This window comes from Plecotus auritus (assembly GCF_963455305.1).
Source record: "Plecotus auritus genome assembly, chromosome: 2".
Taxonomy (NCBI): domain Eukaryota; kingdom Metazoa; phylum Chordata; class Mammalia; order Chiroptera; family Vespertilionidae; genus Plecotus; species Plecotus auritus.
The window spans coordinates 29,477,204-29,496,336 of NC_137771.1; the positions used below are offsets into that span (position 1 = coordinate 29,477,204).

Here is a 19,133-nt window from a genome sequence, read left to right on the forward strand (position 1 = left end):
GTCTTCTCACTTCCTGTTCATTCTTCAACCCAACACGATCTGACCTGGCTTCCGACTGGCATCTGAAACTGTGAGAAGAGATACAGCATGGTGCTAAGAGCCCTTTCTCTGTTTTCTTTGCCTAAGCAATGCCGAGCCACCACCTTCCGGGACTCTGTTCAAGTCTTACCTCCTTCGGGAAGCTTTCCTTAAATACAGCCCTTCCTATGGCTGTGTGTGCTCCCGTAACACCCCATGCTTACCTCTGTCATAGCATGTATAAAAAATGTTTATTTTTGTCTTTGCAAAGAATTAGTGTACAGTTTAAAAGCAGAATCCATAACTTAGGTCTGAATCATCTGCATTTAATAGCATAGCATCTAATGCATAGCAATAGTGTGTTTAAAATTAAATAAACTTCTAATTATATGGCCCAATGTAGACATAATTTAGTTTGTACACATTCCAAAAAGTAATATATACTAAAGGTATACTTTGTGTATGTCTATGTATATATATAAAATGTATATGCATATAAATTTTAAATGTAGAGAAAAGTTGGTTTCACACCGGGCCTATAGTATGCATATAAGATCTTTGGTTAATCTCTTCCCTCACCCTCTCCCTCTGAGATTCATCAGTCTGTTCCATGTTTCCATGCCTGTGGTTTCTGCTCCTGCATTGAGCGTCTACCTCTGATGGTCAGTGTGCATTATAGCTACTGGTCAGATGGTCACTTAGGCTTTTATATATATAGATGAGTATTTGTTAAACATTTATATCCTGGCTAATCCAGGCAGGAAACATGTCTATTGTATCACTGCTAGGTATTCAAAAATTATCTGTTCACTGGCCAAACAGTCAGTCAGTAATAGTATGCACAAAAAAGGTAAAAAAGCAATAAGGTACATAAAGCTAGGTTATTTTAATTAACCATAAAAAGAAAACTTAATTAAAATTTGAACTCACTGAAACAAACTCACCAAACTCCTGTCATTTCTAAAACATCCTACAATATGGTTTGTGGTTTTGTTTGTTCATTTTTTTTCAGAATTATACCAGGCAACAACTTTTTGTCTCAAATGTCAGAATTTTGCCAACTTTCAAATATCAGCCATAATGGATATGAACTCAATTATAATAAAATTACACAGAGCAAAAACCACAAAGTATTTCCTGAGCATGTCTCCTGTGAATATTTTTGAGGCAAGCTAATTAGAAGTTATTACATACTATTTATTATCCAGCTTCCCAAACAAGTTACTGAAAAGCTCATCAATTTTTTAATAACATTTTTGTTGAATGCACACCTCCTATTCAGACTTTATGCATGACTAAGCAGATTTAAGTAGTTAATTAATATGCAATATATTAAATTATCCTACGCAGAAGAACTGTGCATTTTCTAATTGCAAGTCAATGTAAGGGATAAAATAATTCATATTGCTAATATTCATATATCACTTACTGTGAACCAACTACAGTTCTAAGGGTTTTGTATGATTTAACTCACTGAATCTTCTCAACAATCCTATTAAGTTATCATTCCCATTATATAGAGAAGAAACTGAGGCACAGAAAGGTCAAATTATCTTACCTAGGGTCATAGTGCTAATAAACGGCAGAGCCAGAATTCAAATCCAAATGATCTGGCTTCAGTTATATAACATTTTTCATTTGAAGAGGCACGAGTTTATCAGAACAGTAATAAAAAGGAATCAGTATAGGATTTAAACAAAAATACTACAACAAAAGTGAAAAAAAGGAATGGGGAAAGGGAAGGAGGAACATGGTAGATGAAGACCACTTAACAGAAAAAATTTTGTCACAGAACAGATAAAGGTCATTAACGAAGATCCTCGCAGCTGGCCCACTCCCAAATGGCTCTATAAGCCAAGAGCAAACTGAGAGCAGAGAGAGATTAAAGGCAGAGCTCAGGGGAAAACCAGTAAAACAACATTTTAAAAATTCCATTAGCCCTCATAAAAGTGAACAAAATCCTCAATGGAAGAGAGCAAAGTGGACATTGCTGGAAATACGAGTCATGAAGGCCATGCTGGATTAAAAAAAAAAAAAAAAAAAAGAGCAAGATAACATGAAAAATAAGTTTAAAAGGAATGCCAAAACAAACCCCAAAAAACATGTAGCAATGGCAGTCATAGGAGACCCAGCATAAGCATAACTGGTATCTGAAAAATAGAATCAAGCAAATGGAACCAAAAAAGATACGCAAAAATGGATAGAGATGGGCGGAGGGGCAAGCATCTCATTGTGGTTTTGCTTTGCATCCCCCTGATGGCTAATGATGTTGGGCATCTTCCTATGTGCTTAATTCTTTATTTCTTATCAGCCTGTCTCGTGTTGCTCCAATTCTGTTATAGCTAATAATTCTTACACTAAACTTTACCTGCTCAAAGTACCATGTGGTTTCTTTCTCCTGATTGGATGCAGACTCCTGTAATATGGGCAGTCAGTAACTTTCTAACTAGAACTCAGACATCTACCAAGGTTTAAAAAATAGAAGACAGGCATGGCCGGTGTGGTTCAGTGGTTGAGCGTCAACCTATGAACCAGGAGATTACAGTTTGATTACCGGTCAGGGCACATGCCTGGGTTATGGGCTCGATCTCTAGTGTGGGCGTGCAGGAGGCAGCAGATAGATTCTCCCTCATCATTGATGTTTCTATCTCTCTCTTCCTCTCCCTTCCTCTCTGAAAACAATAAAAATGTATTTAAAAATAGAAGACAGAAAAGCTGAAAAATATTTTGTCCCTGATCAGACACTCCCTTTAGAAATACTAAGAAAAAGCCGGGGGGGGGGGGGTGGTGGTAAAAGTCCAAGGGAACAAAACCTTTAGTTTTCGTTTTGTGTGGGGTGTGTTTTTTTAACCAAAAACAAAAAAACTTTTCTGAATAGGAGCTGTTAAGGTTTGGTTTTATTGGATTTTTGATTTTTTTAATGGTGTTCAGAGGATAAGGGTTCTAGACATACTATTTTTAAAATATATTTTATTGTTTTTTTACAGAGAGGAAGGGAGAGGGATAGAGAGTTAGAAACATCGATGAGAGAGAAACATTGATCAGCTGCCTCCTGCACACCCCCCACTGGGGATGTGCCCGCAACCAAGGTACACGCCCTTGACCGGAATCGAACCTGGGACCCCTCAGTCCGCAGGCCGACGCTCTATCCACTGAGCCAAACCGGTTAGGGCTAGACATACTATTTTTTAATTGGAGAAAGGTGACTTCTATGTGAAAGATTTAAAATGCTGAATGCAATCGGTCTTGAGAAAATTTAACTGGAATGTTAGAAAAGATAAGCTTCCTTTGCCAGGCCAAATGAAATAAAAGGATGGCTCGTGTTAAAGGGAGATGGCAATATGTCCAGAAAACGAGAAGCAGAAAATTGTAGCATGAGAGCTGTCAATAACAATACTGAAACGAGTGGGCATGGCTGTGTTCCAATAAAGCCTGCAGGCCAGTTGGCCAACCTCTGCTATGTACGGTATATGGACACACAACATGTAGCAAAAGCATAAGAACACGTGTGAGAATTTAACATTTTAAATTCAACACAGTGTATTCTCTGGTTGAAACAGGGAGGAGACTGGCAGGAAACACACAAGAGGCATTTGCTAGAAATGTAATAATCTATTTCTTTTTTAAAAAACTGACACAATAGGAATATTAAGATTTAATGATAGGTATCACCATATTGTTCTGTTCTTATATGTGTGAAATATATAAGAATATATGACATAAATGTTCCCTTTCATTGCTATTATTTCTCTGAGACTTTAGATGTCTTAGACTTAGGTAGTAGTTCCATATTGTTTATCTGCCCATAGCTTTCTTTAAAAAAAAAAAAGCAGGGAAAGAAATTAATATTGCAGAATAATTATACTGAATTATGCTGGAAGCTATGCCATCTTACCAGTCCAGGCGGAAGCCATTATTATGCACCTGAGTACAGCAGTGGGAACACAGTGTGATGCATGCAGCTGAAGTATAAACAAGGTACAGGCATTATGAGCCGGTGGAAATTAGTAGCTGTGAGGTTTAGGGAAAGCTTCAGTAGGAAAGGCCTTGGGTGCCGTGCTAAGGGGTCTGAGATGTATCCCACTGGCAGTGAGAACCACGTAAGGGATTCAATAGAGAAATGACCTAGTCAGATCTGCATTTTAGAAAGGTCACTCAAGTAACAATACGGAGGGCAGCCTGGAGAAGACTCAGGCGAGAGCAAGAGGACAACTGTGATAGCCTAGGGGCACTTCGCCTTCACAAAGGATGTACAGCCCTAAGATTCTGTGGATGCCCAAGTCCCTAGTCAAACGGCTTAGTATTTGCATATAACCTATGCACATTCCCACATATACTTTAAATCACCCCAATTTTTTTTAATACCTAATGCACTGTATATGCTATGTAAATAGTTGTTATACTGTATTGCTTAGGAAATAATGACAAGAAAAAATTCTGTGCATGTTCAGTACAGACTCAACTCTCTAGGCGTAACTACATAGTACATGTCAGCAACAACATAACACTTCACCCCCCGCTCCCCCGTATGTTTGATCCTCTGTTGATGGAATCCACAGAAAGAGCAAGCCAACTGTGTATCTCAAAGGGTACTCAAAATGATTCACCATGGTAGCAAAAGAAAATACCAGCACTCGACCTGGTATTGAAATGCTAAGTGAAATAAGTCAGTTAGAGAAAGACAAGTATCACATGATCGCACTCATATGTAGAATCTACTAGTAAGTAACAAAATAAACTGATGAACAGAGTGGATCCAGAGACATGGAAGCATGGAAGAGAGTGCGGAATCTCAGAGGGAAGGCAGGGGAGGGTGGGTGGGCGGAAGGTAATCAACCAAAGACCTTGTATGCATGTATGCATAACCCATGGACAGAGAATAGGGTGCTGAAGGCGTGGGGTGGGCACACTGTAGGGGGTTAATGGGGGGGGGGGAAGGGGGACATATGGGATACTTTCAACAATAAAGAATTATTTTTAAAAAAAGAAAATACCAGAACTCTTGTTTATGAACCTTATTGACACTAGCCTCCTCACACAGTCCCCATGTCATCTGCCTTGTGGCACATGGGGTTCAGGAAGTGTGAAAGCTCCACAGCATGGGGGGCAGTGGTGCCATCACTCATTTGTTTTGTGATGCAGTGCAGTTCCTGTGCCACAAAATGACATCAATGTGGTCAGTTTCAGAAGAAAATGGATCTTTTTAATAAGATCACAACTAAACCTGACAATGAGATGGTGAGTAACCATGAAACTCTTGCACCTCAAAGAAGTTCTCTGGTTAGCATCTGGCCAAGTGCATATAAGATTTCTGGAACTTAAAGAGCATTTGTAAGGTAGGGGAGTGTGGGGGGAAGGGGAAGAGATCAACCAAAGGACTTGTATGCATGCATATAAGCCTAACCAATGGACACAGACAACAGGGGGGTGAGGGCATGAGTAGGGGGATAGGGAGGGAAATGGGGGAATAAGGACACATATGTAACACCTTAATCAATAAAGAAATTTAAAAAAGAGCATTTGTATATTTTTCTCTTACAAAAATACTAGTGTTCCAAGTTCAATGACCTCTTCTGGGATGACAAACGTCTATTAGAAGGATGTACCTAGCAGATATCCCAAAAATACACACATCTGCCTTTCAAAATAAAAGAGGTCTTAACAAAAAGTGGAAACTTTAAAATAATAAACTATGCCGAGTGCATTTATGTGTCAATTTTTCTATCCTTAGTTTTCATTGCCAAAAAGATGTAAAAGAGATTTTTTGTTTGAACCATACATAAAAACTCTCAGATCTGCCCTGCCCAGGTGGCTCAGTTGGTTGGAGCATCATCCCACACACCAAAGGATGGCAGGTACAATTCTTGGTCAGGACACATACATAGGTTTCGGGTTCGATACCCTTTTGGGGTGTGTACAGGAGGTAACCAATTGATATTTCTCTCTCTCTCCTGCCCCTTTCTTCCTCTCTCTTTAAAATCAATTTTTAAAAAGTAATAATAAAAACTTCCACATCTGTATGCCAGAAGTTTTCAAACTGTGATCCAAGACCCCAAAACCCTTTCAGTGAGTCCACAGGTTTAAAACCAGTTTCATAATAATTACCAGGCAGTATTTGCCTTGTTCACTCTCATTCTCTCACAAGGGTCCAGCAGAGTTTTCCAGAGGCTAATGTAGTGTGTGCTTGTGTATTCTTGTGATTTAAAATTTTCTCGGTAATTTTGGGCATTAAATATCAATAGACAAACCTACAAATAATTTTTTAATTTGTAAAGGAGTCCTGAGACCAAGAAGTCTGAGAATCACTAATATACACATTAAAACCTAGTAACTGAATTTTCTAACCTATGTTTAACATATTTCAAACACAAGGTTTCAGTGGCTTTTCAAGTCATGTTAAGAATACATTAACATGCCATCTTTCCATTGTGCTGTAAGAAAACTGACATCAAGAAAAAGGAAAATTTACTGACATGTAGACAAATACTAAGGCAGTAGATGACATTCAATCAGAATAACATAAATTAAGTTGTACAGGAGTTCAGAGAGGAGGAATTCCTGTCAGCCAGGATGACCAGGGAGGAACCTAATGGAGAAAAAATCTAAATTAAAACCCCATTATCATCTTTAAAAACATGTTCAGAAGACTGAGGAGGAGCAACATTTCAGGGGGAGGCAGGCAACAGTAACAATGACGACAGGCTGAAGGAAAAGTGCATACATTTTAGCAGCCCAAGCAGTGAGCACATAATAACATCAGTGTCACAAGTGTATGCACACATGCACGTGGGACTTCTGAGTGAGGGCTGGGACAGCTGAATAGCCATATGCAATCTATTAGCAATTAAAGAATGTTTAAGTTGGTATGATATTCACATCAATTCTTCGCTTCTCAATCTCAGAATAATTCCCTCATGCCTAACACTCCCAAACCAGCATCGTCAATCACTTAAGATGTATAAATAAAACAATAATGTTGGCAGTGGTTATCTCTAGGTGGTGGGATTTAAGGCTAATGATCACTTATTATGAACCAGGTAATATACTAAACATTAGGAATCCTAAAGCTAGTACTTTTATTATAAGAGGTACCTTATCTGTCTAATAGCATAGTACTTTATGTGTCTAATAGCACAGGACCAGTTTTTTTTATTATAAGAGGTACTAGAAGCCTGGTGTACGAATTCGTGCACCAGTGGGGCTCCTTGGCCTGGTCTGTAGGATCGGGCTGAAACCAGCTCTCCCGGATTGCAAGAAGGCGCAGGCCAGGCCGAGGGATCCCACCGGTGCACAATCAGGGCTGGGGAAGGACGCAGGAGGTTGGCCAGCTGGAAGGGACAGCAGGAGGGCTCCAGGGCCCGTCTGGCTCAGTCCCGATCAGCCACACCCCAGCAGCAAGCTAACCTACCAGTCGGAGCATCTGCCCCCTGGTGGTCAGTGCACGTCATAATGAGCGGTTGGGCGACCTTAGCAGATCATTAGCATATTACACTTTGATTGGTTGAATGGAGACCAGACCACCAGACACTTAGCATATTAGGCTTTTATTATATAGGATATGTCTAACAGCACAATACCTATGCAGTTCACTGAGCCAACCAACCTTGAAAGATGAGTATTTTTATCCCAATTTTAAAAATTTGAGAACCAAGAAGACACAGAGGTTCTGCCCACAGTTATACCACAGAAACTGGTGAAGCCATGACCAAAATCCTGGCCTACTGACTCATATACACTGAGTGGCCAGATTATTATGATCTCTGAACGCATAATAATCTGGCCACTCAGTGTATATCCTATATAATAAAAGGCTAATATGCAAACTGTCCCCTCAACCAGAAGTTCCACCAGCAGGCAGGCCGGCCAACTGCCCATGTCCCCTCCCCCTGGCCAGGCTGGCCGGACCCCACCCATGCACGAATTCATGCACCGGGCCTCCAATTTATACACACACACACACACACACACACACACACACACTGAGTGGCCAGATTATTATGACCACCCCATCAGTACTTCGTTGGGCCACCTTTTGCCTTCAATACTGCAGCGATTCTTCTTGGCACTGACTCCACGAGATGTTGAAAGGTGATGCGAGGAATCTGACACCATGCCTGATGAATAGCACTGTCCAGTTCTGTGAGATTTGATGGTTGTGGAACCAGCTGCCTGATGGCTCTTTTAACTTCATCCCACAAATGCTCAATTGGATTGAGATCTGGTGATTGTGGGGGCCACCTAAGCAAGGTAAAGTCTCCCTCATGTTCTTGAAACCACTCCTGAACAATACGAGCACCGTGGCATGGCGCATTGTCTTGTTGGAAGAAGCCATCTCCATTGGGATACGCCATCAACATGATAGGATGAAGTTGATCAGCAACGATACTTAGGTATGTTGTGCTATTCAGACATTGTTCCACACGAATTAAAGGGCCCAAATCATGCCAGGAAAACATGCCCCAAACCATAACACTGCCTCCACCAGCTTGAAGGGTTGTACTCATGCATGTGAGGTGCACGATTTCATGCTGTTTCCGCAAAATTCTCACTCTGTCATCTGCATGATGCAACTGGAAACGTGATTCATTGGACCACAAGACTTTTTTCCAATGCTTGACTGTCCAATCCTTGTGTTCCTGTGCGAATTGGAGACGTTTTATCTTGGTAACTGCAGACAGCAAAGGTGTTCGAACAGGCCTCCGTCTTCCATATCCCATAAGATGCAGTGTACGGCTAATTTGCCTACAAACGTCAGGTGTTCATAATAATCTGGCCACTCAGTGTGTGAGTGTGTATGTATATGTATACATACACATATACATATACATACACACTCACACATACTGAGTGGCCAGATTATTATGTGTTCAGAGATCATAATAATCTGGCCACTCAGTGTACAGTCCTCTCTTCTAGTCCTAGGAAGGACATGGACACAGTCCTCATGTTACTGCAGCGGCCTAACTGGTATCTCTCCCGCCAGTCTCACCTCAGTCTAATCTCTCCTCATACATAAATATTTTATGACTCTTGTGTAGGAGGCGTGGTACTATAGTTGCAAACCTCAGAACTTCCCATGTCAGGGAAGTAGGATATTCGCTACTCTGTTTCCTTCACGTGCAGTAATCTTCTGAAAAGGTAAAGCTGATAAAGTAATTTCCTACTTTTGAATCCTTCAAGTGGCTCCTGATCATCTGCAACACAGAGCTGTAACCCCAGGACGTACAAAGCCTTCACAATCTGACTTCTGCAGCCTCTACACACTCCCCAAACATAGCCTGATCTCTTACCATTCAAGCATCTTCAGGATGCAGTCACTCTTGTGTATCTAGGCCAGTGCGTACATTGTTTCCTGTCTGAAAAGCCTTTTAAACCCACATCCACCCAGCTAATAACTAGTGATTCTTCAAGACTGAGGTTCGGTGTGAACTTCTGGAAAACCATTATTTATATTCCCAGTGTGAATACAGGAGATTCCCACAGGACCCACAAACACCCTTGTTACAATGTATGCTAACTGCTACTTTCCTGGCTTCTGGTTCCACCCCACTATAGGGTCTTTGAGGCCAGGGACATACCTTTCATGTTTATCATGCCAGGACCTAGCATAGAGCCTAGCACGGAACTCGTGTTCAATAAATATTTGTGAGATGACAAGAGTGCCTAGTCTAGTGGGAGACACAAACATATATACAACGAAGTAAAGTACGATAGGTGGCAAGAATGCTACCCAAGAAAGGGAAAAACGGTAGGAAGCCCCGGGGGAAACTTCTCCCTACATCCCCGGAGTCGCCTTACCTGATTTCTCAGTTTCTTCAAATCCTGCTGCTGCCACTAATGATGACAATAAGCATGATTGTTGAGTGCCTACTCTGAGCCAGGTACTGTGTGAAGCACTGAATCCTCCTTACTGCCATAGGCATTTCATTGATAAGGAAACTCAGGCTCAAGAATAAGACACTTGCTCCATGTCAGACAATGAGTGGCAGAGCCAAGATTTCAAACCAGGCCTTGCCTAACCAGTTTGGCTCGGTGTACAGAGCGTCGGCCTGCGGACTGAAGGGTCCCAGGTTTGATTCCGGTCAAGGGCATGTACCTTGGTTGTAGGCACATCCCCAGTGGGGAGTGTGCAGGAGGCAGCTGATCGATGTTTCTCTCCCATCAATGTTTCTGACTCTCTATCCCTCTCCCTTTCTCTCTGTAAAAAGACAATAAAATATATTTTTTTTTAAAAAACAGGCCTTATCTCCTGAACCGAGGCTCCAAAGAGCTCTCTATGCTTCTATTCTTCTTCAAAAGTGAAATCTCCTCCCCGATTATCAAAGTCTGATAGACTCAATTGAACCCAGTTAAACCAATAAGGTTGAAGTAAGATTCCTTTTTATAATAACCATTCAAGTGAAAATGTATCTCAAGTTATTACACAACTCCTGGCTTTTTTTTTTAAATATATTTTATTGATATTTTACAGAGAGGAAGGGAGAGGGACAGAGAGCCAGAAACATCGATGAGAGAGAAACATCGACCAGCTGCCCCCTGCACACCTCCCACCGGGGATGCGCCCGCAACCAAGGCACACGCCCCTGACCGGAATCGAACCCGGGACCCCTCAGTCCGCAGGCCGACGCTCTATCCACTGAGCCAAACCGGTTTCGGCCTGGCTTTTTTTAAATTATTATTTGATTTTTTAGAGAGAGAGGAAGGGAGATGGATAGAGAGGTAGAAACATCAACGAGAAACATCATCAATCAGCTGCCTCCTGCACATCCCTTAATGGGGATGGAGCCCACAACCCAGGCATGTGCCCTGACCAGGAATCAAACCAGCAACCTCTTGTTTCATGGATCATCGCTCAACAACTGAACCACACCGGCCTGGCCTAGCTTATTAAGTTGAATATCTTAAATGTAATTTAACTTTTTTGGATGCCTCATGACCGTTCCTGTGTTCATTACTGAGGATGCTGTGACACAGTGTCCCCTTAGGAATGACTGCGCTGGGATAGAATAGATTGCCCTGGAATCCTGTGAGCATTTATAATGCTCATAATGGAGTTCCCAATCCACCCTCATGCCCATGCCTAGTTAGTTGAGTTATTATTTCTTGCTATTGTCAAAGTTTGTCTCTAGTAGCCCATCTGCTTTTGCTACCTCTAATCTTCTATGAGCCATGATACTCATGGAGATGTAATAGTCATTTGTGCTACTCACAAATCATTTCTGCCTCTTTGCTTCCTAAGCACATGCTAAGACTGCAACTCCCTGTGCTTTTTTCAAGTTAGGCATGGCCAGCCCTAGCCAAGTAGCTCAGATGGATAGAGCATCATCCCAATATGCCAAGGCTGTGGGTTTGATTCCTGGTCAAGGCACAACAAATCAATGTCAAATTGATGTTTCTCTTTCTCCTCTCCCTCTCTCTCTCCCTCCCTCCCTCTCTCTCTCTCTCTCTCTCTCTCTCTCTCTCTCTCTCCCCCCCCCCTCTTCCTCTCCCATCAATACATTAAAAATAATTTAAATCTAAAGTTAGGTATGGCCATTTCAGCCAATGAAATGTGAGTAAAAGTGACACATGCCACTTTGGGACAGAAACTTTAAAAGCCAGTTACCCTGAGCACCATCTTTCCGTCGATCAGAATTACCATGGAAATATCATGTCAAAAGGAGTTTCCATCAGCCTGGGTCCAAGTGACTGTGAGGAGAACGCCCTGTGCACTCGTGTGGGACAGGTGGACTGAAAGAGAAGTCCACTTTCATTCTGTTAAGCCACTGACGTCTTGAGGGTTTTTGTTAATGCAGCCTAACCCAGGCTCCAAACCAATACTCCAGATCTCTCAGGAAGCAATTCTCTCACACAAGTCACTTTATTTGCAGATTTTGTGATGAATATTTTGTTGGCACAAAGAGTTTTTCTTTGCAGCCATCCTGGTTCAAAGCTATATTCAATATAAAATATATTTGCCAAGCACCTACTGTATACAAAACACTGTGCTAAATGAGAAAGAAGATAACCCATGTACTGAAAGAACTTCAATCTGGGATTGGCAACTGTGCCCAAAATGGCAGACTCTGGTGTTATAATGGCTTAAACAAGAGACAAGTCCCATCCAGATGGGGAGAAGAGTACAGAAAGGTTTCAAAGGAAATATCTTACCAAGTGGCCCTGAAACATGAGTGATAACCAACAACTAGAGATTGAAGGGGGTCATTTAAGATAGAAAAAGCAACATGAGCAAAGATATAGAGCACAAAGAGCAAACAGTTCCACTGATCTGGAAAACATAACGAAACCTAAGGGAATGGCAAAAAATGAATTTACCCATACTGCCCATGCCAGGCTTGGTCTGTGTTCAATTCAACAGACAGTAAAGAGCCATTAAATCTTGGCTAGGGAAGTGAGATATCCGAAAGTGATGGTACACAAGATGAATGGGAGGGAAGAAAAAAATGTTAGGGAGTTTCTGCAGTAATTCAACAGAGTGGTATATCAAAGGCCCTAACTCAGCGTGATGAGAGTAGGAACAGAAAGAAGCAGATGCCAGAAATAGTGCAGAGGCAGTATCAAAAGACTCTTCGTCCCAGCTGGTTTGGCTCAATGGACTGAAGGGTTCTGGGTTCGATTCCGGTCAAGGGCACGTACCTTGGTTGCAGGCTCGGGAGGCAACCAATCAATGTGTCTCTCTCACATTGATGTTTCTGTCTGTCTCTCCCCCTCCCTTCCACTCTCTCTAAAAATCACTGGAAAAATATCCTCGGGTGAGGGCTAAAAAAAAAAAAAGAAGAAAAGAAAAAAAGACCCAGCAACCAGCTGAACCCAGGGGAAGAAAAAAACACATAGCTGAGGTTAATCAGCAAAGTAACAAGGCAAATAAGGTGTTGCTGTGCGTCTTTTCTAATGGCTGGCTGCAGTGTCTTCTGAAGTAACTACTACTTGTTTATCCTTTGCTCCATCTAGGAAAAGTTGCTTCTTGATTTGATACTATCTTACAGCCTGCTTTTTCCAACAGGAAGCTCCCTGGAACCACCACAAGCATTCCAGGTTCTCCCCTGCCGCCTTTACCATTCTCTACCATCCTCGATTTCTCATTTCCTCACTTCTCCTGCCTCATCATCCACCCAGGCCTTCCCACTCATGCTCAACTGAACTCCTTTTCCTGCAGTCTTATAGTATCCACTGCCTCAGAATTCTAGACACCATATCATTAGATAACCAATTTCCAGGATGCTCTTTATTCACACAACTTATAAGCCCATTAAATATGTCTTGAGTTCCCCACATCTGTATTGCTTTGCACCCAATATATACTCAATAGACACTATGGATTATCCAAAACCAATTAGTTTCTAAGAATATGCACATCTTATTCCCTCATGTGACATGTGAAATGGAGAGATTCATCACTTAATACTTCAAAATGTCCTTCAGTTAAGAATCTTTAATCGTTAGAGCTGTCATATTGCCTTGAGATTATTTGAAAATACCCTTTTGTCATAAATTTTTGTGCCAGCTTCCTTTTAATCCTTTTGACTTGAAGGTGTACCACAGTTCAGTGATCATCACTCCAGGGTGATTATGACCTAGAAATAACCTACTTTTCCATGCTGATTATTTTACTTTCAGATCCTAATAAGTGCTTTTTCCCCACCTTCCTGTTCAACTAGCCAAAGTATATAGATAAGATCAGCCTTTTCATCTCATGGAACACATAAACTACTAAAATTCTGCGGCATACCAGAAAATGTTATATTTTTTGCTGATCAGACAAAAAAAAACAACAACAAAAAAACGGTGAAATTTTGATTCATTCACACCGGATAGTTATTTTTGTGTTGGCTGATGTCCTTTGTTATTTTACAAGCTAAGGGAAAAGAGGTCAGTACCCCTGACTAAATAGTGAGTTACTGCATGTTTTAAAAATTCTTGCCGCACACTGACTGAAAATCGCTGGTATAGATCATTCAAGGTGTATCCATAGAAAAATGGTGTGTGTGTGTGTTAACAAAGTAACAGCTGCCTTCCCTGGTCCCTCTCTCAATTAACTACAATGATTCAGTTGCGTTTCACTCCTTCCTCATGCCAGGGGAACACAAATAGAAATAAAGTTTATTAAGGAATTATAAAAATAGCACTGTTGCAAAAAGGAATCCAAAATATTCGTGGGACACTATCCTAACCAAACCTCATCGCTAAGACATTTCCTCTTGCAAGCGTGAGCGAATAAACAGCAGGGAGAAGTGTCAGAAGGAAAGGAAGCCAGGGATGCGTACTATGCCAATCACACTGACCCTGGCCCCCTACTAGTAAACACCTGGTGCCAGTAGGGCAGTGAGCACCGACCACCGCTCCCCGTCCCCCGCCGATGCCCGTTCAGGCTGCCCTGCACTTTTCCTTCCTCTTCCCACGGCCGAGGCCGGCCTGACCGTGTCCTCCCTCCGCGCCACGGTGCGCGGCGCGGCGGGGTCTCGCGCGTAGATGACCTCAGGCCATTCGGTCTGGGTCCAGCCGTCCTCTCCCTCAGGCCTGGCAGCCCCTGCCCATACCCAAGGGAGGTCGTCCAGGGACTGGTCTTCCTGCCCGAACCCCCAGGCCCAGCCGGACCTCATTATTCCCCAGCATTAGCGCGCGCCGGCTCCGCGCCCGGCCCAGCCCGGGGACGGCGGGGGAGGGGAGAGCGAGGATCTCGGTGACCGTTAGCTGCGGTGGCGGCTGCGCCCCGACACACGCAGGACGGGCCCTTACCGCAGCGGAGAGAACGGCAGCGGAGAGGCGGCGCCCGGCCCGACGCGGGCGGGAAGACGGAGGCGACGGCGGAGGCGACGGCGGCGGCAGCCGCGGGGGACCCCGGAGGGCGCCCAGGACACGGTGGGCGGCATGGGCGCCGCCATAGTGGGGACGCAGCGCCGGGCGGAGCGCGCGGCCGCGACCCGGGGACGGCGGGACCACCAATCCCGCTCTCCGCCTCAGCTCCTCGCCGGGAGTCGGCGTCCGCGGCCAATCGGCGCGCGGAGGCAGGGTAGTGGGCAGGCACGGGCACAAGTGGCCCAATGGCACGGGAGCCCCGAGTTTCCCGGCCCGCCCGCCCTCCCCGCCCTCCTCGGGGACTGGGGATGCGGGCGGTGCGGGGCTGCAGGGGGTGCCGCGGTCCCGCCGTGCGCGCTCAGCAGCACGTTCCGCCGGAGGCTTCCTTCTCGCCTGGTTTCACTGCCCAGAGGCGCGCGTTCTGATGCCCGCAGGGCTCGCTGTCCTCCGGCACGACCCAGCCTCTCCAGGGCCTGTTTCTTCACCCGTGCGGTGGGCGCAGCCGGGTGGCCACGGGCGTTCCACGCAGAGGAACGCTGCCAGTATGTTTCCCGAGGCCCAAGGCTTTGGACCTCCAGGGATTGGGCGACCCTGCCCCATCTTGTGGGGTGAGAGTGGGCAGGGTTCCCAAGCTGCGCTTCAGTACCATCAATTTCAGAGCCTCGCAAAAAAATTTTGTCTGGGGACAGGACCACCCCGCCCCGTCCCAGTCCGTTTAGCCTTTGCAGCTGTGGAGGTCCTGGCTCTCTCCCACTCCACTCCCTCAGCCCAGCAGGTGGGAAGAGGTACGGTCCGGCTGCAATCCTTGGTTGCCAACCCAAAAATCCTAAAAGGAGGGCAGTTTGCCCTGGCAAACAGGCCTCCAAGAGCCGCCTGCCTGACAGGCTGGCACAGTGAGGGAGTTCCGAACTGCAGGTTGTGTGTGATCTAAACAAACTCTCATTACCTCTTTAAATGTTTGTTTCCCCGTCGTTACCAGGCTGACCAAAATAAAAAGCATAAACTTTCTAGAAAAATAGATAAGAACTCTGCTGGGATAAGATCAAGAATCCCAGCTATGCAGGTGCTCTAAGGAAGGCGGGTCGTGGAGGTAGCGGGACCGGCCAAGTCTGGAGAGGTGTTCCTCTCCTCCAAAGGCACGGCTCACCAACCCACTAAGGCCTGCCTCTGCCATCTTACCCAGTGACCCCCCGGGAATCAGTGGGTGCTGCACAAAAACCCAGCCTCCCTTTCTTGGCCCCAGGAGGGAGCTGGCATAGAATAGTGTCTTTGAAACCTGCTGCTCCGCCCCCCAGAATGAGACACCAGGAAGCAGCCACCTCCCAAGCCCAGGACCAGAGAAGCACTAATTGTTGAGTTGACCCACGCCTCTCCGGCACCTGGACAGGGCCATGGAACAGAGAGGCCACCCAGGGACCAACTGGAGCAGCTGTGCTGTGCCCAGGTCCAGCACCTATTCCCCGGCTCCTCCCTGGCCTGCTGCTGTGTTATCCCTGTCCACCTGGACCTCAGGGGCCCACCTAGCACCGGGACTAGGTCTTCCTGTAGGGAAGCTTCTCACCAACTAGACAGCTCAGAGCAGCTTCAAGACCCCCTGGGGGTCAAGTCCCTTGCTCTTCTAGCACCTAAAATGTACTCCCTTTCAAGCTGGCTCCACAATTTGTATGGAACAGAGATTCTGGGATGAACTTGACCGGCTCAATGAAATGAGCCAGAAGTGAGAGATCAAATTCAGTTCTACAGGTTGACTGGTGGTCTGGTCTTTCCTTTATTACCCCTCCTTGCAGTCTCTAAAGCAGGGGAAACAATGGGTGCTCAAGGCCAGAGGTGCCTCTGCTCCCCGTCCCACCACGCTGCAGCACCAGAACTTGACAAGGAACCCATCTTCAGGACAGCTTCCTAGATCTTTCCACACTGAGTCTTCTTAATACATGGCCCTGCGCCAGAGCCATGCCTCTAGACACACCCCCAGCCTGACCCTGGGCCACTCGGGCTCCTTGGGGCAGACACAGCCAATCCTCTGCTCAAGACATTTTATTGCTAAGGACAAGGTGATGCACCAGTTTTCAAAATAATTTGGTTTATAGCGTTCATAAGTAACAAAAACCAGGGAAATATTATAAATCTGATTCTTGTATACACAGGGTACAGGTGTGAAGCCCTCCAATCCTGGGCCCAGGCAAACAAATTCATGAGGAGCAAAATCCTGTTTAACCCCTTCAGTGTTGCCCCCCAGTCCCACCCCACTCCCTCATATCCACTCCCTCCCATCCCCAGACCAGGGGCAAACCTGCCCCTGGCCACCAGTGGCCCCAATTCATCTTAACCCTCCCAGCTCCCACACTGATTGCAATTTTCTGTTGAATCACCACCAGGCTCTGCCTGCTCCCATCATTAAGATCCTCCTGCATGGTATTCCCCACCCACAGCCTCTAATACTGTGCCACAGGGGCTCTGTGTCTAGAGAGATGTGGGCACACACCCATGTTACCCCTCTCTTCTTCAAGAGGGGACAAAGAGGTGGCCTTAGCTCCTTAGTATCTCAACACTGCAGCTTTGCCAGCATTCCCTTGAGGCAGTTCAAGGGACAGACGCCACACCCATCTCCAGCCAACCCCAGGGGCCCTTATTCAGCTCAGCTGAGGGCAGAATTTCACATTTTGTTTGCCCTGGATAGGCAAAGGAAGGAAATAAAGGCCAGGGGCTGGCAAAAGCTGGTCCAGACCAAACACACACACACACACACACACACACACACACACACACACATAAATACAAAAGGGGGAAGGGAGGGGGGGCAAGCACCAGCACCTCTTCCTAGTGGGTGCAGGTGATCATTAGGAAACTAAGTTCTAGGCCAAGAACAGGGCAACCAGTCCAGCTAGCATAGTCGACCCCATTAGAGACCATGCAGCCACAGCATTCCAGTGCTCAGCCCCTCAGTGGGCGCTCAGCGGCTGCTGCCACAAGTCCAAGAACAGCTTATCCTTTCACTAGAGGTGAATGTGATGAGGGTGGGGTGAGAAGATGATGGGGTTGGTTATTTCATCCCTTTGCATTTTACAACTTCATTTTAGAGACTTCAGAGTTCGAAGGGTCTGCTGTGCTGTGGAACCTCCAGAGGGTTCTCGCCTTGGTGGCTGGGAATCTCTTGGCTCCTGGAAGCACCTACTCCATGATGGCCCGGTATAGTGCAGGCTCAATGTAATCTTCCCGGTATCTTGAGTTGATAACTCGCTGCCGTTTCTTTTCCTGTTTAACCTCCTTCTCCGTGAAAATCTCATTGAAGCGCATGTCTGAGGCTACTGACTACAGAAGAACAGGCAAGCCAAATGAGCACTTTGTGGCCAACCACCATGAGAAAAAAAAAAAAAAGAGACACATCCTTGCCTTGCTCCCTTCCTCCCAGTCAGGAACCCAGGGCACACAGAACACACTCACCAGTCTAGACTTGACTCTCTTGGGAAGCTCTTCATCCAGCGTGTATACATCATCTCTCTTAACCACAAGCTGTGAGCCATCCTCAAACTCCACCTACCAAGGAAACACAGGCTTTGCTAAGATATCCCTGACTCTCTCTCTGGGCCACCATGCACACGGGCCACTTCCTGTAGTCATAGGAAGAAATCAGAACACTGAAGGACTGCCATGTTTGAAGCCACAGCTGGCAGACTGGACACAGGGCAGCCCCTAGCTCTGAAAGGGTTGTTCCGGACTCCCTTAGCTCTCCAAAGAGCAAAGACACACCTCTGGCCCGAGAGGAAACACTGAATTAATCAGGTACTCTCCCAACCCTCAAACCTTTGGCTACCTGGTACATCTGGATGGGGTGGGAGGCCACGAACTTGGCTCCATAGACTTGGCCATCTGTCCACCGCACTTGAACCACTTCTCCTTCAGCAGGAGGACCCAATTGGAGACAATCCTGACTCTGAAGGAACAGTAAGAGAAAAGAGCGAGAGGATGTCCATGTGAGCACAGTGGTAACCACCATCTACCTCAGGAAAGAATGAACCAGGACGAATTGCTGCTCCTGTGGAAATACTCAAGGCACTTGCTCATGCCGAGGCATGATGATGGTCTTCAGGGAAATGCTGTGTAACTGTTTGAGTTGTGAGTTGAAGAAGCTGCTTTTTGCATGGAACATAAGCTTTACTTGAAAAAATGACAGAGCAACTAACGATGGTACGGTTACGAACATATTCAGACTTGGGTATTGGCAGACATCTTGAAAATGAATGAAGTGAACCTGCCACTTCAAAGAAAACAACTGACAGTATCAAGTATTGCCAATGACAAAAATCGAAGCTTTCAAACAC

General features: G+C 45.2%; 2 protein-coding genes across 6 annotated transcripts in view; both read right to left on the minus strand.

Annotated features, from left to right (window-relative positions):
* Positions 1-15,015, minus strand: part of ST3GAL3 (ST3 beta-galactoside alpha-2,3-sialyltransferase 3) — a 178,911-nt gene extending 163,896 nt beyond the window's left edge. For 2 of the 4 annotated variants that reach the window (XM_080656567.1, XM_080656565.1), the window contains exon 1: positions 14,755-14,985. The gene's annotated coding sequence lies outside the window, so the exon portion shown is untranslated. Of the gene's footprint in view, positions 1-14,754 lie in introns of all 4 variants that reach the window. The other 2 variants (XM_080656564.1, XM_080656566.1) reach the window with 2 other exon arrangements.
* A 1,816-nt stretch (positions 15,016-16,831) lies between these two features.
* KDM4A (lysine demethylase 4A) overlaps positions 16,832-19,133 on the minus strand; it is a 41,933-nt gene continuing 39,631 nt past the window's right edge. For both annotated transcript variants that reach the window (XM_080656526.1, XM_080656527.1), the window contains exons 20-22: positions 18,626-18,745; positions 18,256-18,348; positions 16,832-18,123 (exon numbers count right to left, since the gene is read on the minus strand). In XM_080656526.1, coding sequence (XP_080512652.1) covers positions 17,983-18,123; positions 18,256-18,348; positions 18,626-18,745 — 354 coding nt within the window. In that variant the 3' untranslated portion in view covers positions 16,832-17,982. The remainder of the gene's footprint in view (positions 18,124-18,255; positions 18,349-18,625; positions 18,746-19,133) is intronic.